Below are 27,752 nucleotides of genomic sequence, written 5' to 3'. Positions count from 1 at the left end.
AGAAGTACAAACAGTAGGTTAAGAGGTGAAGGAAAGTGCCCTTCTTTTTGTCCTTTTGTGAAATTATCATTTTAAGCATGATCTGAGTAAAAATATCTATGAAGAATTTTCTCCTCTATAAAGCTCGTGACCTTAGAGGTGAAAACATAACCCATAGATAGKAACAGATCCCAACCTGGCACTGTGATCAGCCACCATCAGTCTCTGAAATACATGACTATAACTGGACCCAAACACAGCTAATAAAGACTGTCCACAAACCACTTACCTAGAGATCTCTCAAAGCACTGGTGGCTTCAGCATTACAGATGCTTCTGTTTTCTGAACCTTTCTGGCACTTTTACTCACCTAGAGCTGAAGGGATGACTGGGGAGCCGGTTGCTCTTTTTTGCTGGGTTATTTCCAGGCAGAATGAGTTCCCCGGTCCCATGCAATGGCACGGGTTAACGTGGTGGCTTCCAAGCACTTCTTTCTGAACTTGGTTTTGCTGACAAAGGCTTGTGTTCAACCACAGCCTAAGTGGTAGCTGATGTAAGATAAGAAGTTAAGAGATTGCACCATTTTACTCAGAGACACTTTAATGGGTTGGGGAACGAGTTAAGTATACGCTGGATAAAATGTAAATACCAGATGATAAGGTAACCTGCTGCTGTGTGGAGTCTCTTGACAAAAGAGAATCTGCTTGAAGAGAAGGTGTGAAGTTTGAAGAAGGGTTGGAGGAAGTTTTTTGGAAACCCYTCTACGGTGAAGACACCATAGTGGCAGTCTGAGGTGGTCAGTCTGAGGTGGAGGAGCCTGTGCTGCCGTGAGGTGGCTCCTATAGCATGGGGAGAAGCCCTTCTCCATCCTTTCCCCTCAGTTTTATTGCCCATTTATTGCCTCAGTTTATGTGGAGATGTGGGCTGCCATATCCCTTTTTAATTCGCTTTTCAGTGTTGTAATTTCTAGATTGTGTTGTTGCCTCTCATTGGGAAGAGGACTTCCTCACTACCTAGTTTCTGTCAGATGATTTGGGTTGCAGCAGTATGAGTTATTCTCTCTGATCTTTTAATTGCAATTGTAACAGACTTCTAAAACATCTCTCTGGTACATTTTGACTGCTGGTTAACTAACTACTGGTCTGGCCATTTCTTAAGTTTGTGTTGCTTGTAGTGAAAGCAAATATTTCAATTCTAGGTGTCCTTACCAGGCTTTTTCATATGCAAAGAATTGTTCGGGTTGCATGTTAAGAGGTGTTTYGAATTTAGTGAAATTCTTCAATCTAAATTTTATTTAAGGCACAGGCTACTTCCCTCTCCCCCTCTCCACGCTCTAAGGCCGAACTTAACTCCGTTGTAAGGAGCGGCCTATTTGTGGGCACCATATCTGATTTTTATGTTTCCCCGAGACGCTGGAGGATTAGAGCAGATTATGGTGTTGGGATCATGTCTGACTCCTCGTGTTCCATTTAGTCATAAATAAACCCCTGAAAAATCTGAACGTTGCCATGGTGATGTTAGGAAAAGCCCGGGATGCGGAGTAAGCGAGCGGCTTAGAAGCCTCCTGTCACTTAGAGTAATGAGCAGGCCGCAGTCAGAGGCAGCACGGGAGTTGGGCTGCTGCTCGGTAACTTTTGTAGCCCGCATCAGATTCTGAAAGCAGATTAGAAAATTAAATGCCTACGAATATGCTGCTTAGTACCTTGCAGCGACTGACCTCACGGCAAATGGAAATGGGCTTTTATGTTTTGCCTGTTTGTTTCCTAACTCCAATATTTTTTCACTGTCACAGGGAAATAAGCAACGCTTCCACTCTGTGTGTGCTTCATTTCAGATGACAATTTGCTAGAATAAAAAAAAAAAAAATCAACTCACAAGAATTTAGCATTAAGCCATGTAAACCACAGTTTTCTTCTTCTGAAAGTGCAGTATATAAAAARTAAATTGCATTAAAATCTATTTTTTTCCTTTTAGCCTTTATAACCTGGCTTCGCTGGAACTTAGAGAAAATTTGCTGACATATTTACCCGAGTAAGTGACATTTCATGCGTTTGATCATATTAACACAACATATGCTCTTGTTCTTAACATTTGCTAATGTCTGAAACTCAATGACAGCTAGAAAAAAATATTCACCGTGGATTGACAAAGAGCATTTATGAGATACAGCTTTGTTTTAACAACAGCTAGTTACATCTGTGACTCATAATTAGGAGCAGGMGTCTGCAGGCTGTGCAGATTGCTTTTGCTTGATATAGCTATTCTGGATAAAATACTTCTTCACAAAACGTGGCTCCCTCCACACATGCAGCTAATGCATCATCGAGGGGAGTGGTGGTTTGGGTTGTTCTCACAATGCAATTTCATCACTATGAAAATGGGGCAAGAGAATCTCTGAGGTTTCAGCAGTGCTGCGTGGCCTATTGTAATACTTAAAGAGCTCTCATATTAAGGACTGCATAGCTGAAASCTTCAAAAACCTGGATATCCAAACTAAAAACTAGGCCTAGTGATGTCTCAAGTCCTAATCCAGCCCCAGCGTACTGAAGGGGGACGTCCAGGTGACTCTGTGCTCTCTGCAACCTGGCAGAGGAGGTCAGTGAGATCCAGCACGTATCTTACAACTTGGCATCGTTTTTGGCTGCTAAGAGGTGGCTTTGTCTGTTTGGAGTAGTTTCTATCCCTCCTTATCTGGCTGTTGTTTTCACGAGTTTTGTTTTTTGAAAAAAAATTCTTTTTTTTTTTTTTTTCAGTTATAATAGATCTAAGCTACTCTAAGAATCTCAGATCAGAATGTGTTCCCCAGAGTTAAAACCTGTTCCCCAGTTGTTTTTGGGTGCCTTTCCTTCCCACCTAGTTAGGAGTTAGGCTCAGCTCTTTATAGCTGTGAGCCACAAGGAACTTTAAATGTCAGCAATTGGAAGCTCTGAATTGCTGGCTAGGTTTCTCTGTGAAGTGCCAGAACAAAGATGCTATAAATGTTGACATTTTTATTGCTGCTTGAAAATTCTAAGTGTCAGTAATGAAGGCAGCAAGCCTCTGGTTTTCTTGCTTCTGCAGCTTGGGGAAGGTAAGCAGAAAATCTGGAACAGGCTGTTTTTGAGGAAGGAAGATGGTCCTCTGTTACCTGTTAATGTTCACTTCCAAAGTCAGCCTGAAAGTCTTCAGGAATGGATAGTTGAGGTTGAAGGAGGCAAATGATGAACTTACTGAGTTTTGGCTTATGCTTGTTTTGTGCGCCATTGAATGTGATGACTTTTTCTGATTGCATAACTTTAAAACACCCCCAAATAAATCTAAACTTTTGTCCACACCAGAAGACTGACTGACTGTTAACCTCTGGGTAGTGATTTGATTGCCTAGGCCAAGTTTTATGTTTCAAGGGCGTACAGCTGTACTGACAAATCAAATATTTCTTTTTGACAGCATATTAATGCAAATGGTCTATGCCCAGTAAAATAACTGTCTGTCAAGAATCTGTTGTAATTTGAAATACAAGTTTCAGTAAAATGAGCTCATCATTCAAATACCTGGGGTTTCTGTTGGTTTCGTCTGATGTGGTTTTGTTTTAACTTATCTCACAGATCACTTGCCCAGCTACAGCGACTAGAAGAACTTGATTTAGGAAACAATGAACTTTATCACTTGGTAAGAGAACATGCTGCTTAACATGTATTGGTCTTGTCTCGCATGTCTTGTCTAGGATGTCCAAAATTGGAGAAGAAAAGTGCATTTTATATATACAAATAAATGTTGGCATGGGGGGTTGTTGGTGTCCTAGTCCTATTCAGTACAATGTGGTCTTATCTGAGAAATTTCTGCAGCTGTTCTCTGGAACAAGAGATGCACAGATCATTTCTAATGATCAATGCAAAATAAGTTGTTAACACTTCAGCTTTTGTAGGATGCTGGAGGTGCCCTCCTGTTTCCAGAGGTGGTGGGAGCCTCTGGGAACAGAGTGAGGCAGAATGTGGCAGGGGCTCAGGTTGTGGCAGCTGGATCTGCCAGAAGATACCTGCTTTCTTCCTTAACTTACTTCAATTCAGTGCTGTAATTGCTGTGCTTGGGAGTGTACATGCAGTTTATGACTGTATACTTACGAAGCATGGTAACTTTCAGTAATTAAGYAAATTTAAGTAARTTAATTAAATCTATTAATTCATGTAAGAAACTACAGTAACTAAGTTGTGTGACAGCGTTCCCAAATACTTACAGGCACCCTGCTGCATCATCTGTGGTACTTCTGAATAGTGCTGGGAATAAGGAATAGGTTTCCTTGGATTATAATTAGGGGTGACTATCGGGTGTTCACTTGTAGCTCTTATGTTACCCAACACTATTGCTTCTTTTCTAGCCAGAAACAATTGGTGCACTTTTCAATCTGAAAGACCTCTGGTTGGATGGAAACCAATTAGCCGAAATACCTCAGGTAACGATGAGCTCCACTTACACTGGTTTGAAGCTGCTTTTAAAAGAAAACATTCTTCCATACTGAAAAGGAGGGAGACAATCGAATACTCTTCTGTATTGTTTTTTTCTCCAGTTTACTTTGCCTGGTTTAGGTTTTGAGTGTTTAACAATTGCCTCTTAAAAAAGTGGTTTTGTAGGAGACTGTAAATTTTGTTCTGCGTGGTCAAGTATTGTTTCAGGATTTCGACAAAGGAATTGTTGGTAGTACACACAGTGTTCACCTCATGGGATGAAATATCCTCTCTTTGTAATCCTGGTCCAGAGATGAGGGAACATCCAGTTGGCTGAGCTAACCCTGGCCTTTTGTATCCATCTAAGCTGCAGTTTTGACAGTCTTCAGGATGAACTGTGGTCAACTGCTGTTCAAAAACAGTGTGTGACAAGTATAATGATGGAACTCTGACCATAAATAGAAATTTTGATCAATGCAGGCAAATCCTCCATCTAACAACAGTCATGAGATGGCCTTAGCCTTAGCAAGATGAGAGGCCTTAGCATTCAATACATTAAATTCTGTTTCTTCAGAACATTAGTGAAGCGTAGGAGATTTTTTTTTTCCATTTCTGCCTTAGAGCCAAGGCAAAACCTGTTTTCCCCTTCTTTGTGCACTCTGGTGTTATTTGCAGTATTGAACCCACTGTCAACACTAACTTGGAAACTGGTTACAGTTTAGTGGGCTTTGACTTTATTGTTATTGGCTAGAGTGAAGAATTTTTTTAAGTAGATGTATTTAAATCCTGATAATCGCTCATAAAAGGTCAAGTGTGACTTCAGTGATCATTTTTATTGAAGCTGGCCTTAATTATGGATTTTTCTTTAGCTGGTAGGTTAAGGATTTTTCCTGAGGGTGCCTGCATTAATGAAAGAGTCTCTTAGAGGGAAGCTTTTTCTAAGTAAAAGGACGGATCTTGTGGGAACCTTGGATTCAGGTTGTCACTAAATGAAAATTTCATATGTGTTAAAAATAAGGGCCAGGCCCCCATTTTCTCCCCAGATGTTTTGTTCTGAGGATGATTTGGAGCACCTCTAAAATATGAGGTACTTCCATACTGGGAACAAGTAGGAGCTGTAATGGCTAATAGGAAGAAGGTATCGCAGTCAGGCTCATAAGCTAATTGGCAGATTACCCCCATGAAAAAGCAAGTAATAATTGGTAATTGTAGAGGTGGCACTGCAACTTGGAAATGTTAACATGCTTGCTAGATTAGCTCTCCTTACGCCTTTTTCTCCCTTTGTTGCAATTGGGAGATAGGAAGATAAGAAATCCCTAAACGTGGTGGTGTGTTGCTGTATCAGCCAGGAGAAACTAATCCCAAATTGCCTTGGGTTAGCTGGGAGAGGCAGCCTTTAATTACCTGGAGCCTGATAATCTGTACTTCTGAACAACAGTTTTGCAGTCTTCACCTAAGGAAAGCTTTAGTTTCAGCTGCTGTTTTGCCTGGCTGTGCTCAGTGCASCTTTTCTGCCTGCTGAAGCCAACTGTGAATATTTGAAATAAGAAATTGTAATTGAGTCACTTGAGTCACTTGACATATCACGTAAATCAGAATTCTTTACTTTTACAGCATTTATAGGTCACACAAAGACACAAAGAGCTCTTTTTCCTTACGAAATTTCACTGTGATAAGACATTTTTCAAATTGTGTGTTACATGCTCGGGCACGACTTACACTTTGTCTTGTATCGCAGGAAGTCGGAAACCTGAAAAACCTGCTTTGTCTGGATGTTTCTGAAAATAAATTGGAATGCCTTCCTGAAGAAATTAATGGTCTGGCTTCTTTAACAGACTTGCTCGTTTCTCAGAATTTACTCCAAGTCTTACCTGATGGCATTGGTAAGTACAAAGGTGAAGGTTATCACATGGAGCCATTTAATCAGCTGTAAACTGAGAGTTGTTTTCAAATTTATTGAAATCTCATCTCGTGTAAGAGATGTGCTTGGCTCAGCATGTTTTTTCTTCTTAGTTTAAGATACATAGCTCTGTTACCTTTGCATTTTAATTGTCTGCATGATGACTACCTCTTTAATCCTGTTTTAGGCTTGTATTTGATATCCACCCAAACAAAATACAAATTAGTATGTCCCTGTTGGGTCCCAGTCATAACTCTTGAACATAAAAAATTCTACCTTGTAACTGGCTGTAGGTCACTTAATGAAACTGGTTGATGAACCACCACAAAAGGCCTCCTTTTTAGTGGGGAAAATGTAATTAACCTTGAGCTGAACAGTGTGATTAATCCTGTAGTAAACTGGTGGAAAGCTGTTCCAGCTTCAGTCTATTACTCTTCACCCTGGAGGAACCAAGATGCAGCTCTTCTGGGTAGGACCCCTTAACACTGCTTTGTGAGCAGTGCTTCTTTAAGAGGCAGAAAGTTTTACCCATGCAGTAGTTGTGAAGAGGAGTTCAGGGAGTGATTCTTTGGTGCAACTCATCAGCAGGTTTTTGCAGCAGCAGGGCTATGTCCTGCCCTCTGCTTGCCAGGAGTTTTCTCAGAAATATCAAGTTGTAGGGGAGGGAGGATCTCTGCATGTGCCTTAACTGGGAAAGTGCAAAAATGTGGTATAGAATGGATGTTCCCTCCTACACCACATGCCTTATGAGCCTATGGAAAGGTAAATATTTTTCTAGAAATTAAATCAGGGGTTTGGGGGGGTGAATACTTGTCTATAGTTGAATAGTGTGTGTTTGGTAAAGAGTTCCAGCAGTCCTCTCTGCTGTAATGAGCTGGCCAGGGCTGTTCTGTAGGTGAAAAATGTTGCTGTACTCTCTGAAAGGATATAGACCCTAGAGCTGACTAGAGGGGACTTTGTAACCAGTAGGTGACCAAGAACTGCTTGTGCCTGAGCAGCCTCTTAAATGCAGGTCCCTTGTTGGGGAAGGTGGGAATGAAGGGCCAAGGCATTCCAGGTCAGGCCTAGTTTGCATGTGTGTTTGGTGTGTATTTTTGGATGTGCTTTTGTTTCAAGTCAAGAAAAATGCTACTTGTATAGGTATAATAGTTTACTCGTGTCTAGAAGAGTGGGTAGAGCTGCTGAACTTGTTCTTTCTGTGGAAAACTGAAACTTGGTTTGTGTGTGAAATTGAGAAAATCTGGCGCTGGAGTYGGAGTTCAGGTCCCGGGTCTGTGTGGAAGCCCTGGGAGGAGCTCAGCTGGGGGTGGAATCGGTCGGATGTTGGACCCGTAGACACCATCAAGTTGAGCTCCTGCTCAGAGCAAGGCTAGAGAGGGCTGTCACCAACGGCGTGTGGCTCTGTCTAAGTCAAGTCTCAAAAGCCCCTGGGGATGGTCGTGGATCTGATATGTCTGTAAGCTGCCTCTTTCAGTGTTGTTCTGCTGCCTAGGGAGGAAGTCTTTCCTACTGACCAGTAGAGACCTCCAAGCCACTTTTCTTGGCCACTGCTGTCTTGCCTGCTGTTGCTGAAAGGGCTTTGGCTCAGTCATCCCTGTCTCTTTCCTTCAGGATGCTGCAGGCTGCTCCTAAATGCCTCCTTGGCTCGCTCCGCTTCAGATCACAGGTGCCCATGGCTGTCTTGGTGGCCTTATATTTGATCCCCAGCAACTCTTTGAACTTTGGGGTGGAGGGAGGGCAGCCTAACCACCATACTGTGGGTTAGGTGCTGAGTAGATGGGAGTTATAACAACTTCCCTTGATCTGTGTCTCTCCTCAGGTAGCCCAGTGGTGGATTACTTTATTTGTGGAGAGTTGGTTCATCTCCAGCCTGTCACCTACCATAACCCCAGGGTGTTGCACAGCCAGGGTCTTGCCAGCCTCTACAGTTGCATCTTCTATTTTTTCTGCCCAAGTGCAAGGATTTGCTCCATGCTGAGCTTCATTTGGTTTCTGTTTAGTTTGCTGTCCTTCAGTGTATGAGGCATCTCCTCATGACTTAACGTTATCAGCAGGTTTGATCTGCCCACATATTGCAGCTCTTCTGGACAGCAGGCGGGCGCCCGGGGAGGAAATTTTGTCCATAACAACTAGTGGTTGCTCCTCAGTTCCCTGTCCTGGATTTTGCTGCTATGAGCACTATTTTCCATTGCTCAGCAAAGATCTTTCTGGCTCAAGCAGCAGAACAAGGTGAGCTTTCTGCTCTGGAAAGTCCTATGGTCTTTCTGAGGAGAAAACCTTCAAAGTTTGGTGTCTGCTGCAAGAGGTGGTTTTGGACTTCATGCCTTCCTAGCTAGCTGGTATTTTAGGACAAGAACGCCTTGATTCTTGACCTTGTTGGGATTTGGCTGTCTCTTCAATGTAAGATTTTCTTGGTTGAGCCGGCATAGGTCTCTGGTCTCTGCTGAGCACTCCTTTACTTACAACTATTATATAAAGAAAAATGTGATTTTCATGAGTGTGTGTACAGGCCTTTGGGCAGACTTGTAGCTTTTAGCTGTTTGACATGGTATTCAGTTCGTGTTGTATTTTTAGTACAATGTAACATGCATAAGTATTGAATATGCTATTAATAGTGAATATGAACTCAATAGCCTGGTGAACTCACAAAGCGTGGTGCAAGTGGCAACTAAAGCAGTGCATGGTTTCTTTTTTACTTGAAAAAACAAAGGATTTCCTTGTACTAGCAAATTTCTAAAATTTCTGTAGCACAAGATTTTCCGTTGACTAAAAGCAGATACCTGAGGATAGAAGCCAAACAAGTGTGGTGTCCTTTCTGTGCAGGAAAACTGAAGAGGCTGTCCATCTTGAAGGTTGATCAGAACAGACTTATTCAGCTAACAGATGCAATTGGAGACTGYGAAAGCCTTACTGAATTAGTTCTAACTGAAAACCAGCTGCTGGTAAGTCTGGTCCTCACTGCTCACATGGCTGGGGGTGATTAGGCCTGATTCACTTGGCTTGTAAGGCCACTTGCCATTGCTACTGCCAGGCAATGACTTTCCTTTAAAGACACCTTCTTTCTACCTGTTAAATGACTGCCGAAGATTGAATGAGGTGTAGTTAAATTCCAAAGGCTTAAGCAGTTATGTATTCACCTTTGAATTTTTCATGATCATTAAGGAAATTGGAGAGCCTGAGGGGCAGGTATCATTCCCTTCATTGCCTTTTTAATGTGGAGCTTGTGTGGCATTGCGTGGTTGCAGGTCCTGCTTTGTGTTACCTTGATGAGGCCTGTTAGAAGTGAATAGAAGTCCCATGTGCTCCAGAGSTGCTCTTGTACTATCTCCTGCCCTCCTGCTGTGCTTCAGACAGACATTTATGATATTATTTAAAACTAAATTTGAAACTTACTTCTGTTAGGCATTTCTTTCCATTATTGTAAAGCTGCATTCACATAATACTGACACTTGAAATGGAGAGTRTGTATAAAAATTTAGCTTTGAGCTTTTAGGTTGGTGCTTGGTTAAGCCTGTTTGAATGCCCTTTGGAAGGACAAATCTCCAGACATAAATTCATAGCACCTGAGTTGGAAGCTTCTCTTCCTCAATCAGCTATTTAGGAATCCTCAAGTCAGATACCATGGGCAWTCTGCTTACAAGCATCTCTTAACAGCTGTCATGCATCTGTCTTCTAAATGCAGAGATAACCCCTGAATTGGTTGGTATTAGAATTTGAAATCTTGTGTAGATTTTTTTCTGAAATATCTTGAAACTCCCTTGGAAGGCACGGTGATGGCCAAAGATACTTAAACTCCAGTTTAAAAATGGATCAATCCCATAATTTGTTTTTAAAGTGAGATAAGTTTTGTTCTGACTTGGTGAGCTTGCCATGCTAACTTGCCCACTGTTTTGTTTTTGTTGGTGCAGACATTGCCGAGGAGCATTGGCAAACTAAAGAAGCTGAACAACTTAAATGTCGATAGAAACAAATTAACTTCTTTGCCCAAAGAGGTAAGTTTTGTGCCATTAACTGTTTCAGATGGGAATATACAAACACAAATCTCCAATTTCAGATACCTATAGGAAGTACCTGTAGGAAGTAACAGGGAGCTTTGGTCTACTCTGTTCCTCTGAAAGAGATCACAGCCAGGAACTTGTCCATCAGAGCTGAACAGCAGTTGTAGTCGTGTGGCTTGAAAGGTCAAAATGACTTTGAACAAGAAGGCCCAAATCTAATTAGCTTGTAACTAGTGATTCCTAGTGGGGATGTCAGGTCCAGTGCTGTCTGAAGACTAGAAAATCTCTTTGAGTGAATCTGTTTCAACACAGATATCCCATAGATAATGCAGAAATACAAACAGGAGTTTTTGTAACCTTGCTTTTGTGAACAGGGCTGAAGTGCAGGTTTCAGATTCTGAAAAAACAACCAAACAAAACAACAACAAAAATTTAGCACTAGTTTGATGGTCTGTTTGGAGATATCAGATTACTGACACACAGACCTAAAGTGACCAAAATCATTCATATCTTAAGTCTTATAGCTTTGATCATTGGGTCTTCTTGTCTCTCATAATAATAAGGTGTGAAATGAGACTAGAATTTATGATGTAAAATTAAATACAATGATGGCCTTAGTGCAGAAACAAGTTCTGGAAAGAGATTTGGCTGGTTGGTTTGAAAAGAGGAATCATAACAGAGGCATCAGATGGAGTTGCTTTTGTTAACACTACTCTTTTGTAATAATTTTAGGTAATTCTTCCTCTTTATTTTCCTACCTGTAATGAACATGTGACTCCTGGGTCTTGTTAGCACTTTGTCACTTCCAAAAATCCAGGAGCAAAAGGGGTTGTCAGGTGGCAGATGGTGGTGGGACCTGAGAAGCATCAAGGCTGGCTAATCAGCACTCRCTTCCTTTTAGGCCTTGCAGCTTATGGAGCTGGGATGTCTTGAGGAAGAAGGAARGTGTCCAGGAACCAGGAGGTGGGAAGAGGCCCTGGAGGGGAAGAAGAAAAAGGAGGGGAAATAGAGTGGTTTAGAGAGGGGAAAGAGGTTGGTTGCAGAGAAGCCCTTACATATTCTTGCCTATCCAGTCCAGTAAATGCCTGTTTGGGTAGGTGGTGGGAGAGGGAACATGACGTGGGCTCTGCAGCTCCTCAGGCAGGACAGTTTGCTCTGAGGTACTGCTAGTTCTGAACCAAAAATTGCTGTCAGCAGACCCTGCCTGGCTGCATAAATGAGAGCAAGACTGAGGGTCCCAGGGAAACCAGGTTTCGAGRCTGGATGTTGGATGACAGTTTTGATCTTGTTCTTTAGCAGGAAATCTCCCTTGCCTTCATAAAGAACTTAAAACACCCATGGAATATGCTAAAGGATTTTTACTTGAGGCTTTGTACTTGAGCCTGTATGATGTTGTGCCCAACTCCCCCTAAAGCAGAGCTGCTCTGAGTGTGTTAGAGCATGTGGGGTTTTATAGATGCACTATAGTTCCAGATTCATCATTCATAACTTATGTAATGTATAAGTACCCTTAGCTCAGGCTGTCTGTAGCACTGGAAAGGGAGAAATCTCCCAAATAATTTTTGTGTTTTGAAGAAGGTTGAGGAAAAGTGGAATGCCCTGTCTGTCAGATGTCACAGGGAAAACAATCTATCATCAACCTGCACAAACAAAAGTAGTAGCTCCACGGGATATGTAAGAGATGGAAACTGGCAGCTCCTGAGGACTTGCAGGCGCTGTACGAAGCCTAGAGCAAGTGGGGGAGATGTGTGAGGGGAGCAGTGAGGCTTGGAAGGACCAAGGACAAGGGTGAGAGGAGGCGGCTYGGATTCAGGAGGAAGTGAGGTGGCATTGATACATGTATGTGTCTGTCTGGGGAAATCAGAGAAGCAGGGACTTGGTGCAGGCCAACGGCATCGATGCTGAAGATGCCAAGGACTGGGGCCAGAACAGTGAGGGAGCCAGCGAGGGAGAAGCAAAGAACAAAAACCTGCATGGAGGATGTTACTGCACACAGGGCTTCTGGCCAGCAGTGCACAAGGGAGGGACACCCTTCTGCAAGGGGGTCTGTTTGGGGAATGGGGATGATGAGGAAGAAGAAGATGTTGCCTGAAACCAGGTGAACTGGAGGGTTGTAGGAAGCCCATAAGGTAAGTACAGGAGAGYGTGGTTCACAGGGAGTGTGAGCAGATGAGTGTGGAGACCTCCTTGGTATCTGCTTCTTTGAAATAGACTCCTCTTTCTGTAAAGGTCTCCATGCTTGTGTATCTTTCTTATTAAAGCAAACACTTTGAAATTACAGCTAACATAAGGTTTCCCAAGTGTTTCATTAAAATATGTGGGGTTTTGTCCTCTGTAGAATTTGTTTCAGAATTGTAATTTAAAGAAATTTAAAGAATTGAGTCTTCATCTAACAGGAGATATTATCTGCCTTCTAGATCTGAGTTCAGAGCTAGCAATGGTAACAAGTGGAAAGTAAGTTACTCCCGAATCCATAAAAAACTTCTATCATGGCCTGTGTTTATAATCGTCTTTATGTCAGTGCATTGCAGGTCCAACTATGTAGCCACCCAGACTTGCAATTTCAAATCMTTATGCTTAGGCAGTGCGAGAATATATTTTTTCCCTCAAGTCTTTAGATTGCCTTTTAAAAATGCTGAAATGCTACTTTTGAATAGAGAGACAGTTCTCTGCTCATGTTTGTTTGGTTCTGCTGCTTCATTTTCTTTGTGTAGCATTTTTCTTAATCTCTAGCCTTTTGCTTTAAACCAAATAAGAGCTGTTCTGTAGTACAAGTTTTCTAGTTAAAATTCAAGGAATTCAGCAGTCACACTTTATAGCTCTGAGAGTACTCTGTGCAAGGGCAGTGCCCAGGTGTATCGAGTGCTGTTGGCTGCAGTGCAAATTCTGCACAGGAGCAGCTTCAGGAGTGCTGATAATGGCAAAGATGCCAGTGATTGCTGGGAATGGCAGGGAGGAAGAATTTGCTGTCTTGATGCCTGCCTTCTGCCTTCCTTCTCCTTGTTTTTGGCTTTGGAAAAACAACAGCAAAAAGAAGGAAAACTGAAGAAAAGATGGAACATCATACTTTTATCATACCTGTTTGTTTGTTTGTTTGGGAGGTTCTGCCTGATGGTGAGAAATCCATCTTTCGCATTTATTTTCCTTTCAGGCTGACTAATGAATACTTAAAGTCAGTCACAGGATTCCGACCCCGGTCATTTTCACCACCACTGCCTGCTGCGTGTTGCTCAAGATGCCCCTTGAGATAGCAGGGCAAGACTGTAGTCTCATCCCTTTGGATTAGSAGTCGGCCTTAGCCTCTGTACACAGAAGCAGAGAGGTGGGAGTAGAGCCTGTGCAGCCGAGGTTCTTGCTGAWATCTTCCTTCCTTCTCTTTCCTGCTTTCTCTCCTCCTTTCTCTGGCCATCAAAGCTGCAGGAACAGCTGGGAGGTGGTGACCTTCACCYGTAAGAACTGGGTGTGAGATAAGTCTTTTCTTTGCCCACCTCAGGACTTCTGCTGGAGGGGAAAGGGTTGTAGAGTCTAGCAACATGGTGTGTAGGAGAAGTGGGAGCCTATGCTGAACAGAAGAATATCTGCACCGTGTGCCGTGTATCCACGTGCTTGTGTGTCTGCCCCTACCTTCAGGCTGCTGCTTGTAGCAAAGAGAATATTTATAGATGCAGTATCAGAAACTGGGTGTCTGTTTAGCCTGGTGAGGTAACTTATGAGTTTTAGCTTTTCTCTCTCCTTTATTATTTATTTATTTATTTCTTCCTTTGATTAGCAGTTGACTGGGGTTGGATTTTGGGCTACCATTCCATTACATGAGCAGATGGTTTCTCTGCAGACCTGTAAAACGAGTCTCTACCTTCTGCTGTAAAACTTCTTGGGATTATTGAGGGACTTGAATGCAAAACTTCTTCAAAGTTTCCTGGTTCAAATGTTCTTCTGTATCTGGTTTCGGTATTTAAAGTAGATCTGAAACAGCTGAATGTCTGACAGAGAGTTGAGTCACTGGCAGGTTTTTACCCCAGTATCTTGTTGTAGAGCTTGATCCTGCTCTAAATGAAGTGAATGGCGAAACAGATTTCAGCAAGAAGCAAGTATGTCTAAACCTGTTCAGAGTTACAAATGTTTTTCCCTTCAAACTCGCCAGACCTGCCCGGTGACTCTTCAGTCTTGAAATCCCACCCTGGCACCGGAGCTCTGGTGAAACTCAGGTGTTGATTTTGGCACTTACATAAATAACCTCCTTAGGATGTTTGCCAGTCCATGCGCTTTGGTTAATGAGTCTCTACAACTTGCAGAGATCTGGTAACGTGTCCTGCCTGGCTCTCCTGTGTATTGTGCCCAGAATATTACTACAGTAGGCAAAACTGTAGGTTTGTTTGGGTATAATCCTGCTTTTTTTTTTTTTTTTTTTTTTTTTATTTTATTTTTTTTTTTTTTTTTTTTTTTTTTTTTTTTTTTTTTTTTTTTTTTTTTTTTTTTTTTTTTTTTTTTAACAATTTAAGTTATTTTATTAGTTAAACATTTAGTTATTTTAGTCATTTCACTTGATTATTTCCTGCTGTTTCTGGCTTTAACTTCCTTTGTCCCTTCGCTTCTCTCATGTATGTAGAAGAGTTTGTTTGTGTGTCTGGAGGGGGTGGAAGGGAAACCAGAAAGGGGCAACGTGGGACAACGTGAGGGAGCTGGAAGAGAAGCTGTGCTGCTCTGCTCCCTCCGTGCTGTTCAACAGGGGTGCAGGGAGGTTGCAGTGAATTTATAGAAACTAGCTCATTTAAAGTTTAGCTAATAGGACCGTTTCTTCCGCCTCTAAATACATTCTATCCTTGAAGTTAAAGGATTAAATGCCTATTATCTAGGGCCAAGGAAAATTCTGACTTTATCTGCTCTGAATCCAAACAGAATTCTGGTAATGATGCCCTGAGAAAAAGGCTCCACAATGAAATAGGAACTGTTTAAATTCCCTATTTATTAACATGAGTTGTATAAGCCTATTAAGAGTTTTTGGTACTGACAGCTGTACTGAAACTTGCATAAGAGATGACACTAGTTCTTCAGTTGAACTAGTCACGTACTAAAGAGGAATTAGGGTTAGTATTTGTCACAGTTTCATGTTCTTGCATAGCTTATATGTGCAGGAAAGGTGCTAACAGTTAAAGGCTAACAGAATTGATCAGTTGCTTTTGTGCAGTTAGCAGATTATGAGATAAAAAAGTATAGTAATTTTAAGGTCAGTAAAGTAAGGGTAGATGTTGATGGGAAACCTCAATGACACTCATACTCTGATGCAAGTCCACCTACAAATAAACCATTTTGTTCAGATGTCACAGTTGTAAAATTGCTTATCTCAGAATTAATAGCTTGTAGGAATTGCTTTTCTCTGTGGATTCATTCTGACTAATGACTTTTGTTTAATCCGGACTGGTTATTTTGGGGGGATGGTGAGATCAGACAAGTGGATAACTTTTAACTTAAAATTGCTGGAATAAAATAAGTGTCAGAAGTTTTGTGTATTAATTAGCCATGTACAGCTCATTTTGGAGTTGGGACATTTTTGAGTTGAGACACTTTTATGCTGTGTAGTTTGTTAAAGAAGAATGTGAGGAGGACTTCTGGGCTCCCCAGTATGAGGGACATGGAGCTTCTAGAGAGGGTCCAGCAGAGGGCAACTAAGATGATTAAGGGACTGGAACCTYGTATGAGGAGAGACTGAGTYGGGCCTGTTTAGCTTAGAGAAGAGAAGGCTGAGAGGGGATCTGATTAACATGTGTAAGTTCATGAATGGAGATTGTAGGGAGGAGGGGGCCAAGCTCTTCTCAGCGGTGACCAGTGATAGGACAAGGGGTRATGGGAAACACAGGCAGTTCCATCTCCAGGTGAGGAGGAACTTCTTCACTGTGAGAGTGACAGAGCCCTGGCACAGGCTGCCCAGGGAGGCTGTGGAGTCTCCTTCTCTGGGGATCTTCAAAACCCGCCTGGATGCCGCCCTGTGCCCCATGCACTGGGTGTTCCTGCAGGAGCAGGGGGACTGGACTAGATGATCTGTAGAGGTCCCTTCCAACCTCAACCATTCTGTGACTTTGAAGYCTCCTCAAGTCTTTGGAACAGTTATCCATGTGCCTACAACTAAGCACATGCCTGTCTATTAACTGAAGTCCATGCTCGACATGACCTGTGTGCTTCCCTGTTAAATGGGCTTGCAGTCTCAAGTGTGTCCTTGGTGCCTCTGTGATGGTTTGGCAACGTCTGGTGCAAGCATGTGGTCCAAGCCAGGGAAAGCATGAGCAGGGCGCSTGGCTCCTCCTCAGCGGGGCACTCCTGGCCAAACCACCGGGGTTCTGGTGTGGTGGTAACCGCAGAGCTGGTTGCGATGACCCTTCTCCTTCAGCATGCCCTGTGCCTCCCTGGTGCCCCTCTGTGCTTAGGTTTTCCAGATGTTGGGCCCAATGTCTGTCTTCAGTGCTGGATGGGTGTGATCTCTTTTGAAATGACAAAGATTTTATTTTTTTGTAACTGCTGGCTTATCTGTTTTTCTGTGGTATCTCACCTGATGCTAACTGCTTGGTAGAGGCTGCCTGCATTTTATAAAGACAGTTTATATTWTAAAGAGATTTTAATATCTTCTCTGGTATCTTCCCCCAGTCCCTTCTTCCAAAAATCTTATTTACCTCTGAATACCAGGGTATTACCAACCACAACTTTTAACAATTATCTGTTGACTGATAGTGCAAAGCTAAAATAATTGATMGCAACAACATAGAGGTTCTTTGTAGCAGTGAAAGAATGTATGTTCTGTGTCCGTTTGTTGGCATGCTCTTGTCCAGTGTGGATGAAGGAAAACAAATTGAACATCTCTTGTATTTTCTTAATTGTTAGCCGCTTGGAAAATTATGGGTSAGGTAAATTGGCAACCCTGTAAGTATTACTCAGTGCACAGTTCCACTCCTAGCTTTCATTCAGCTGCTTTAAGTGCATGGTGACTGGAGCTGGCTGGTTCCGCTGCTGCATTTCCCATTGTGCTGAGCGTGGAGGTTTGGGTCTCATCGGGGCTGCATGGCTTGCCTCGCCTGCCTGCCTGGSCTGTGTGGATCTCTGTGCTCCCACACTGGATAACCTGAGCTTCATTCAGAGAAAAGCAGCCACTTTGTGTACAGGTAGGGCATCACTTGCCAGTTCATCCAACATTCACTTACTGTACCTCTGGCTTCTCACGGCTCCTCATGTTAGATGCACCAATTAAGACACTTTGTGTGTGTGTGTGTGTGTATATATATATTATATACTTTTTTTTTTTTTTCTTCTGATATGGCACTCCATATTCTGTGAACCTGTCAAGGCACATTATTTAATAATCTAGAAATGCTTTAAAGTGTTTAGCAGAATTACTGTCCTAAAAATGTCCCCTTATGATTTGAATGCTGATTTCTAGGGCCTTTAATTCAGGAGCTAGAATGACTAACAAGGGSGGGCTGCTCCTGGTGTAAACCCAGGGCCTGGAAAGCTCATCCTTTTRTGAAACAGCTACAGCTTGTAGTGAGTTATTTTTGAGAAACCATTCCACATATTACTTTGTCAACGTGAAGTTGTGCTGTGACGTTGCACTGTCAATAGCTTGTGAATCAGAAGCCTTGAGCAGCTGATAGCTGCTGTCCTCTGTTAAAAGGTCTGTGTAATGCAGAGGAAGGTGAGTGGGTGCTCCATTTGCTGGGTTTATTTTCAAAGTCATGGCTGCATCCCTTCTGAAATCCCTTTCTCCTTGAAAAATGGTGTAAGTTAAATGGTCAATGTTTGGAGTCATTTTTTATGCATTTTGATCGACTTCTGCTTTTGTCAGAGGCAGAAATGATAGTTAACTAGAACATAGAAGTAAGTCATTTCAAATTGGATTTGGGGATTTCTGACCAAGGTTAAGTGAGAGATGTTGGCTGTGTCAGGGTCCTTCTTAAAAGCAAGTTTTCCTTTCAGTAGTCAGTATAGCTGGTRGAAGAGACGTACTTTTAGCTCCTCTGAAGATGTATATATGAAGGTACAAATGCATGCAATTCTATTATAAGYGATGCTTAAAGAAGCATCAGCTGTAATAGAATTATATGCATTTATCTGGAAAGATAAAAGTATGAAATATTTTATTTGCATATTTACATGTGTGTAAGTTTAAAAGCCCTATCTTTTGAACTTATAATTTTCCATAGGTTTGCTGAATGCAGTTCAATTCTAAGTGGGCTTAACTTGAAAACTTCAGACGATATTTTGCCTCTAATAGTTGGAGTAAGAGAAGAAAGGTTTTTTTATTGTTGTGTCTCGCRGTGAGTTTTGGAATTGGAAAGCAAGCAGCAGTGCTTTCTGAAGCGACCCAAGATAAGCAAGTAAAGGCAAKCTGCTTTTGTGACTGGGAACAAAGAGTTACTTGAAGCAGCTTTTAAGTTGCTAAAATTAATACTCAGTGTTTATAGGAGTAGTAATTGCCACCTGCAGCAGAAAGGCTGAATGATCCTTTAATTAAACGTAGGGGTTTTATTTTTCTGAAAATATGTACCTGACCTGAAAAATCTCATCTGTTGTGCCCAAAAACTAGTCTGGGAAAGCAGATGCTCATATTTGGTTAAAATGTTAGAGAATATTAGGTTAAATTGGGCAGTTCAGTTGGGAATCATCATGAAATTAGATACTGCTAATAAAACAGGGCACCAAAGATGTTGCTCACAAAGTCTTTTACTTTTTGTTATCCCTTCAGTACTCTTTGTTAACTCGACAAATGGCAGGAGTTGCTTGGTTTATTTAGCATTTCATATTGCATGAGGCCCAGTTGACCTGTTTCTATATGGTTAGTATRGGGGGGAAAGGATTAATATGTAAATACAGAACATGGAAAACTAAAACGAGTCCTTTGAGAGTGATCTACAAAGTGACATCTGTATGAGGGTCTACAAAGTGACACCTGTATGAGGTTACTCATCTCTTCCTAGCTTTGGAAGTTGTAAAAGGTAGGTAGAACCTGCCTTTTCCTATGAAACCCTGTACGTTATTCCCAAGTGAAGCTCTTGAGGAAGCTACTGCAGCGCTTCAGGCCAGGCTTCGTTTGCGTTGACCCTCGTTTGCAGACTGTGCCCCGGAGCGGGGAAGTGTCTTGCAGACGTCGTGACTTGAATGTGCTCTGACATCTTATGTGACCTGCACTGCATGCCTTTGCTTGGATGAGAGTGCTGCAACAAAAATAGACCCTGGGTTTCTTTCTTTTCTTTTCTTTCTCTCCTTGCTCATGTAGATTGGGGGCTGCTGCAGTCTCAACGTCTTCTCTGTGCGTGACAACAGATTATCGCGAATCCCCCCTGAAATTTCACAAGCCACTGAACTTCATGTTCTGGATGTTGCTGGAAACAGGTAGGAGACTTTTGTATTGTCGCATCTTTCTGCTGGTTTTACGTAATTCTCCCTAAAGACAAAGACTTTAGGTAAAAGAATGAAGTGGCAGAAAGCAATTTCTGACTTTTGGGTTGGCATAGCTATCGCTATTGCCCAAGCCACCTGCCTCCGTGGCACAAAGTAGCATAAATTGCCTGATACCTCCTTAGGTTTTCTGAGTTGCTTTGCTGGTGAGGAAAAGGTAAGTTCCAGGGTTTGTGTAGTCCAGGTTTCTAAACTAAACCTGAGAATTGAGGCAATTCAGTAGAACCTCAGTTTATCTGTCTTAAAGACAAATAACTTCACAGCAGAAGTTGACTGTGAAATAAAAATGTTAATAGAGTGCCTTATCTTAGCAAAATATAATGCAAGTAATGAATATTGTAACTCTGACCTTGTGTTGTTTTTGTGAATCTTAATTGATGTGGTTCAGAAATCAAAATAACGTAACGTTACATTAAGGCAACGCGAACAACTATGGGAAAAGCAAAAGGCATGCAGTTGATGCAGTGTAATTCTTTCATAAGCACTTACATGCTTCTATTCTGGCAATTTTATGTACAAAGCCATAAAGAAGCAGCAGCAGTCAATCTTCTACTATAATTAACTGCAGTTGAAGAAACACTGTTTCATCAGCATCCCTTTATCTGGTACTCTCTGCCACATGCAATTACGATATAAAGTTAAGCTGCAGGTTCGTACAATGAGACTGGAATAGCTTGAGCTGATGGATACCACAGTGCCTTGTTTGTTGACGTCACTTCTCTGTTCATTCYCAGCCAGTAATCTATGCTAAACAGATGCTCAAGAAGTTGACTCGTAAGCGCCCAAGAAATTTCCCTGCATCTTTTCTTTTTTCTTCATTTAGGCTGATGTATCTTCCCCTTTCACTGACTACCTTAAAGCTGAAGGCTCTGTGGTTGTCTGATAACCAGTCCCAACCGTTGCTGACGTTTCAGACTGATACAGACCCTGAAACAGGGGAAAAAATTTTAACGTGTGTATTACTGCCTCAAATGCCTTCTGAGCCTGGTTGCCAAGGTAAATACTTCAGTTTTGCTTTACATATAAATACTTCTGCCTTGAGTGTGTTGCCCGTTACCTAAAAGTTTGTAAAACAGGTTTTTGAAACCTGTGCATTAGGTTAATAAGCATAACTCTCTTTTTTTCCACCTTTTTTTCAAAAAAATCATATATATATATTTAAACATACTAGTTTTCACAACACTTCAAAATATGGCTGTAAGTACTACTGAATATACAAAGCCAACTACAATAGATGAAATGCATGAAGAGCTGCACATAATTGCATCATCCTATGAAGTTTTCCACTGGGATGAATAGTGGTGCCCATGTTTGTATACGAAGATTAYACATTTAGAATAGATATATATGGTGACAACTGGTGACTTTCCAGTTACAATCACTGGAAAATACTGGAAAAACGATTGAATAGCCAATAATAAGCAGTAGGCATTTTACTTTGTAGCACGTTATGCTTCTTTCAAGSATAGATGCTGTACAGTAACTTCATTATACTCTTAGACACACTGAAYTGATGGGGAAGGGCAGATCTGCACTGGAGGGTGTTTTTATCTTTTGTGCCTAAACTTGCCTTAGCTCAAACCTTAAACTCTTGTTCTTCAGCTAGGCTGACGCTCCAGTAACTCCTGGTCGTTATTTATCTCCCCAAAGCTTTTACAGCAGTTTGCTCAAGGTAATTTTTCTGAGCTAATCATTTAAACTCGTGCTGTGATCACGGGAGGGTAATTCATCCCTTCCCAGCACAGACTTTGCAAAGAAACCATAGGGCTTGTTCTCCACTCACTGCGGAGGTCAGTGTAGTTCTGTCTGTAGGTTCTAAGAAGCTGGAGTAAAGCAATGGATAGAAGTCATTGAAAACAGTAGAGGTGATTCAGTTCTGTGTCAGCTTCTGGATTTTAAGATAATACAGATTATATTAAATAAGAAAGCAACTTGTGAGATTTAGCAGAAGAAAACAGAACTAATCAAGAGYGGTGTCCTCTTCCTCTAATGAGTCTCATGGCTTCAAGGGGAGGAGATCTTGAGGTCGCAGTACCAGAAGGATGATGTTAGTAAAAGCAGTGACTGTGGGGTGTCATCTAGGGAACTGGCCTACATCACATGGCAGCCTTAATTTGAAAGAAGAGCATGTCATTTTGGCAAATATATTAAATTACATTGTTAAATCATCGTATCATTAAAACTTAACAAACCCAATACTGTACAAATATGAAACCCTTTCATTTTTATAGAAACTGATTGAACGTGTATGCCTGATAACAGGAAATTMACACTAGTTCTGCTTTCTTTCCAAAATACAGAACTAGGCCACTGTAAACCCAGATGAGTGGTTGTTTGGTTATTACAATTAATAAAAATAAATGTTTTGAGGGTTTAGACTTTCTGTTAATCCTCAGTCATGTTTGCTGTTCTAACAGATAACCTGCCACGATGTGGTGCATTGGAGAGCTTGGTAAATGAAGTGTCAGATGAGACGTGGAATGAGCGGGCGGTGAACAGAGTCAGTGCAATTCGCTTCTTAGAAGACGAAAAAGATGAAGAGGATAATGAAATGGTAGGTTCGGCAACCCTTGGGCACCCCCAGGCACCGTGTCCTTAATACAAAAGTGTAGAGAGAAAAAAAAAAAAAAAAAAAAAAAAGTCTGAGCTGTCTTTCTATAAACATTTCAGCTGTGGCTGCACACTTCTTGTTTGCATGTTTATAGCAGAAACTTTTCATATTAACTGCCAAAGCTTTTCGTATTGACTTAAAATTTGACTGAAAATGTTTTTTTTTTTTTCTTTTCTCAACGTATCTTTCAGTTCTGATGCAAGACGAGTGTTTGCTTTGCATGGTTTTCCTGAGTCTCCTTAAGATGTTTTCCTTCTAGCTTTCCAGTAACAAGATAGGATCTTCCTCCTGCTGCATCTGTGAAGCTTTTCTGCTTGAAACTAGATAGGGCCTAACACAGAATTCCAGCACTCTGGCATGTGTCCCTGTTAAGTTTGCTACGCTGTTTGTCTCTCTCGCTTCCATTTTCTGTCTGTCTCTTAGCTTTTTTTCTTCACCATTTGCTTTGAAAAGACCATAGTGTCCATGAACAGCAAGAATGTTGCTCATTCGTTCCCCACATGAAGAAAGGATGTGGGAACATCTGTCACGGTACTTATAAGACCTCCGTTAAGTTGGACACTTGAACATCAAAATGGAACTCAGTCTTTAACTTCCTAACTTTAAGTTCACCAATTTTCATTAACAACTAAACAGCCTKATAAAGTTTAAGACTGCTTGAATAAGATTTTCAGCAGGCTAGAAGCTAAGTTTTGTTCAAGCCTGATAGCCAARTAAGGGGGTCTAGCCTCTAGGTATGGGCTGCATGTGTCTGCTTGATTACTGTCAATAGGGCTGTGCTAGTTTAAGCTCAGTAAATAGTCTTTGCATAGATAGAATGTGGTCTCTTCACTTACTTTGTGTGATGTGTATATATAGGTGCTAATGACAGTTTGAGATCTGTGCATTTAAAAAACAGAATCCAGAATTCAAAGAATAGCCCTCTCTTTATAGGGAGATTTCATGTTCACTGTTTCCAGAATAAAATTTACTCCCAAAMAAAAACAAAGTGCAAAGCCTCTGTAGCCAAATATAGTTCTAACTTTTTCTGCCTTGTTGATTTCATCTACAGTGATGCAKAAATAGACCTTTTAGTAAGGTAATGGGGCTTCTTGGCTGAAAGCCAGAACATCTGAATGGGAATTTGTAGTTGTGTTTTCCTTGTCCCCTTGCCCCTGCCTCTCCATTCCCGTCTCCTTCGGGTATGGCCACAAGATGCAGGGATGTAACAGGTTGTTGCTCGTCAGCTGCACTTGGCTTTTGCTGGGGTGTGTGCGTCCCCATAGCTGCCGAGGTGCTGGTGCTTCCCAAACCTGAGCCAGACTGGGAATGTCCATTCAGTTCCCAGGGCTCAGGCAGCATCGTGGAGTCATAATATTGCATCCTGACTTGGAGTCATAATATTGCATCCTGACTTAAGGCACGAACTCTCTTTTTAGGGAAAAACAGAAGCCTATGATTCTATTGGAAGGAGAGGGGAATTTTTGAAGTGGTTTTGACCACTATTCCCATTTACGGGTCATCAGTTCCACTATAATTTAAATAATTTACTTGTATAACACTAAAAATTGATTACATACATATGTATAATACACTGTGCAATCATTCTTAGTGAATTGATAGCCTCTAATCCGGATGCTAACTGAAGTTTTTATCGTTTTTGTTTTCCTTGCAAAGGTGTCAACAAAATGATGTTACATCCTTGTATCTAATATGCAATAAAAATGCTCCCTCCTCTTCCCTTGGTGGGGCTGGAAGGCACATAGATTTCCACACAAACGTGTAATTGACTTTGAGAGAGGTCTTGTGGGATTCTTTCAAAGCCAGATGGATTTTGCTTTGTTTTGAAATGTGATCTTAAATCACTTGCATGGTTTTAGGGGGGGAAAAAAAATTTCTCGGCTCTATTTATGAAAGAATCTTCATTTTGTAACTTGTAATTGTACTTCACTGGAGTGGTTTCCAGACTGGTAGTCAAGCAAGGAAAAATTTTGCTTCTAGGCAATTCTGAAAACATCTTTCACTGTCTTTATCCACAAGCAGCTCTGAAATAACATCCAGAATAAAGCATAGCTTAAAAAGCAAAAGGGGAAAAATGCAATTGGGAGCTAATAGTCGGTATGTAAATGCTAAAGCCTTGAAAGTGTGTTGTTTTTCAAAGAGATGGAGGCAAAACCACTTATTGCGCTGTTTATTTTTAGAGAACACTTCTAAGGCGAGCCACTCCACACCCTGGAGAATTAAAGAACATGAAAAAGACAGTGGAGAATTTACGGAATGATATGAATGCTGCTAAAGGACTGGATTCAAACAAAAACGAGGTCAATAATGCCATTGACAGAGTGACCACTTCTGTGTAGAGTTTCATCTCCAGGTTTTACCTCCTGTGTCTTCCCCTGCTGTTGAAATGTTCCTGTCGTCTTCTGGGACCTCACTGAGCCCCTCTTGTTTTTCACCAGAATCCGATTCATCGTCTCCATGTATGTGACAAGTGCTGCCCGCTGGAAGAAAGTGCCTTATTTCATCCAGGCAGTGAACCAGTAATTTCCAAATCAATATTGTAATTTTAATAGTGCTAGGCTTTTTTTTTTTTTTTTTTTTTAAAGTATAACACACTACTGTATACAGAATACATTATTTTTGTCTTGAGTACAGGTGAAATAATGCTTTTCTTTTCAGAGTGCTGGGATATCCTTTTCCCAATGGCTGGATGTGCTGGTGAGAAATATAGTTTTGTGGAAAATTGATACACTTTTTTATTTTTTTGGCAGCTCAGATGGTGTAAATTTTAAAATTTTGTATAGGAGTTTCATATCAAAATGGTGTATTTCATTTTTAAGAGAAAATTATCTTAAGCGGTACATATTTTAGTATTTGTGGAAGAGAACAGATTACATGGACAACTGTATTCATTTATTTGTACCACCCGTTGTGCCTTAATGTGTCTTATATGTCATATTAGTCTTAAGAGAACTATCAATCCTTGAGAAAACTGAGTGGGTTGAAACTTGGTGTCCTGGTTTAGATATGTTCTAAAATTCAGCAATTTGTTGGGACTTTTACACAACAGGACTTCTGTTTATATCATGGGATTTTTGTTTGTGAAGCACAAATGTTAGCTTTGTTGTATACAGAATTAAGATAAAAAAGACCAAACTGCTATTGTTTATTACATAATGCACTCACACTTTAACTTAGTTGTAATGAAACATCTTTTTGGATGCGGTGTTGAATTGCGGTCAATAGAAATTCATGCTTCCATGTTTTTAAATGTGCCATCTGTCAAATAACTTGAAGAACAGCACAATAGACTTTCAGAAGCACAGTATGAAACTAGTTTTATGTGTAACACGAGAAAGCATGATTCTYTAAAGTGCTTTGGTGGTTTTATATAAATATATAAAACCAAAATAAAAAACCCCAAAACTTTAAAAACCCTCGCTAGATTTATTGTATCATTAAAATGGCGATTAAAGTGCATATGGAATAATGCTGAAATCCATTATCAGTGTTACTGAGTTGCACTTCCAGTGGTTCAGTGTGGATTTTGGGGTGTTACAAAACTTGAAATTCTGGTTTGCTTATAAGGGTAAGTCTTACTTGAGGTTAATTTGGTAAATAACCGTTATGAAAAAGGTTGGTGAAAACTGTTTTAAGGCACAGCAAAACGCAATGCCGAGTTGAGATGTGTCCCTTATTGCTCATGCCCATGTGTCTGGCCCGGGAGGTGGGGGAAGTGGTGTCACATCAGTCCCTATCCATAGGCTCTTGACACAGAGTCTGTTTCTGAGACTAAATTAATGGGTCTGTGTTGTCTCTGGGTGCTCTGCACGTGCAAAGACCATTAACCCTTCTCCATGTAGGCTCCTGAGCAGTCTCACTTCAGAGTAAACTTCAGACTTAGTTGACTATAACCTTGGGTAGAATTTTCCTTCTAAAGCAGTGACAAAATAAATGTAGAAAACACTTGGACTGTAACTAGAGCTCAAATAAATGACAGCAAATCCATGTGAGATGAAAATGAGTTCTTCAGAAAAGGCAGATTGAAGCAAAGGCAGCAAGGCCATGTGCTCCGCAATAACTACAGTGTTGTCCAGTTAGGGGGCATGTGCTCAAGAACTAAATAAGCGAGATCAATCTACTGCTCTYGTAGCTTGGAAGGAATGTGTAAAGCTTGGATTTGGGTCCTGCCATGAAAAGAGAATAATTAACTGCCCTTGTGCACTTATTCTGCTGAACTCCGTCCGTAAACTGTGGTAGCTTTATGGTGGGTGCTTCGGCGTTAAGGAGGTGCTTTCTTGACTCGCAGGCAAGCTTGTAGGAACTGTGCAGGAGCCCAGAAACGAGTCCTAAGACAGGCACCWATACCAATATACACTAGTTGCATCAACACTGATGTGAAACAATTGCTAAGAAATCAGCTTTTGATTTAGCAGTGTAAGGAATGTGTTTTGGTCCCGGCACGGAAGCTGCGCAGGAGCAGTGTTGCCTTCCAGCTCCTTTCATCCTGTAACTGTTGGGTGGCTGGTCTAGATSGTAGAAACCCTAGCCCAAGATAAGAGGTTTGAATTGCTTGTTGAAGACCTCTATTTGCCTCTACTGCTTCATAGATGMATGCAAATGAACTGAACTTGGAAAGCAATCCAGTGTTTGTGCAACTGGAGCCTGGGGAAGTGCCTCACCAGAGCGTCCTGCTGCTGCCCTGAGAGACAGCCGGTGTTCCCAAATTTCAGTGCTCTTACAAGTCTGTCTTCGTCGTGTGGATCTGTGTGATGAAAGTCTGGAGGCCCATGATTTTTCTTTAAGGAGGGTCTAAGGAAGAAGTGTCTTTTTAAATCTAAGCTGAGGCTATAGCGYTTTGTCTTGGTAAATCTTGTTTATGCTCTTGGGGTTAGGCCGTTAGAGATGCTGCTCTACCAGAACTACCGGTAGTTCAGCAGTATGAACTATCTGATGAAGGATGTTTGGAGAAACTGGCAGTCTGTACATTTTTTTCTAAGCTAATAAAAACTTGAGGTATTGCAACAGCTCCTGAAGTGTGGAGGAACAGCAGCTGGGGTGTCATTTATTCCCATGGATAGCCCGTGTTCCAACAGTGACAAGGTGGCTACGCTCTCCCTCCCCTGAATCCTACATGTTTGGTCCATGACCTCTGCCATAAAAGGGGTGATTTACACGTCACTCCATCTTATCAAAACTGCAGCTGCTGCAAAACGCAGCAGTCTCTCTGAGCTCCCACTTGCGAGCTGCAGAAGCAGCCTGAAAGATGCTCCCTGTGAAGTTTGGGGGAGAAATACCCAGCTGCTTCCTTTGGAAAGCGGTGGTTTCCGTTTGCAAGGTCATGGTTCCTGGCAGGACTTGTTTGCATTTGTGAGGATTACAGTAAATGAGATGACCAAAAGTGGCTGTCTTAATGGCCGCCAC

General features: G+C 41.4%; 1 protein-coding gene across 1 annotated transcript in view; it reads left to right on the top strand.

The window, feature by feature from the left end:
• The window catches only part of LRRC1 (leucine rich repeat containing 1), a 73,100-nt gene that overhangs the window by 32,537 nt on the left and 12,811 nt on the right, over positions 1–27,752 (top strand). The window contains exons 5-13 of the mRNA XM_026034300.1: positions 1,953–2,009; positions 3,563–3,626; positions 4,333–4,407; positions 6,138–6,282; positions 9,123–9,241; positions 10,208–10,291; positions 19,557–19,672; positions 20,562–20,734; positions 22,156–22,292. Of these exons, the coding sequence (XP_025890085.1) occupies positions 1,953–2,009; positions 3,563–3,626; positions 4,333–4,407; positions 6,138–6,282; positions 9,123–9,241; positions 10,208–10,291; positions 19,557–19,672; positions 20,562–20,734; positions 22,156–22,292 (970 nt within the window). The remainder of the gene's footprint in view (positions 1–1,952; positions 2,010–3,562; positions 3,627–4,332; positions 4,408–6,137; positions 6,283–9,122; positions 9,242–10,207; positions 10,292–19,556; positions 19,673–20,561; positions 20,735–22,155; positions 22,293–27,752) is intronic.

The sequence above is a fragment of the Nothoprocta perdicaria genome, unplaced genomic scaffold, assembly GCF_003342845.1.
Source record: "Nothoprocta perdicaria isolate Ctin4 unplaced genomic scaffold, notPer1 scaffold_141, whole genome shotgun sequence".
In the NCBI taxonomy this organism is placed as follows: Eukaryota; Metazoa; Chordata; class Aves; order Tinamiformes; family Tinamidae; genus Nothoprocta; species Nothoprocta perdicaria.
Note: the sequence above shows the minus strand (reverse complement) of the source record. Positions and strands in the feature narration are given on the sequence as shown.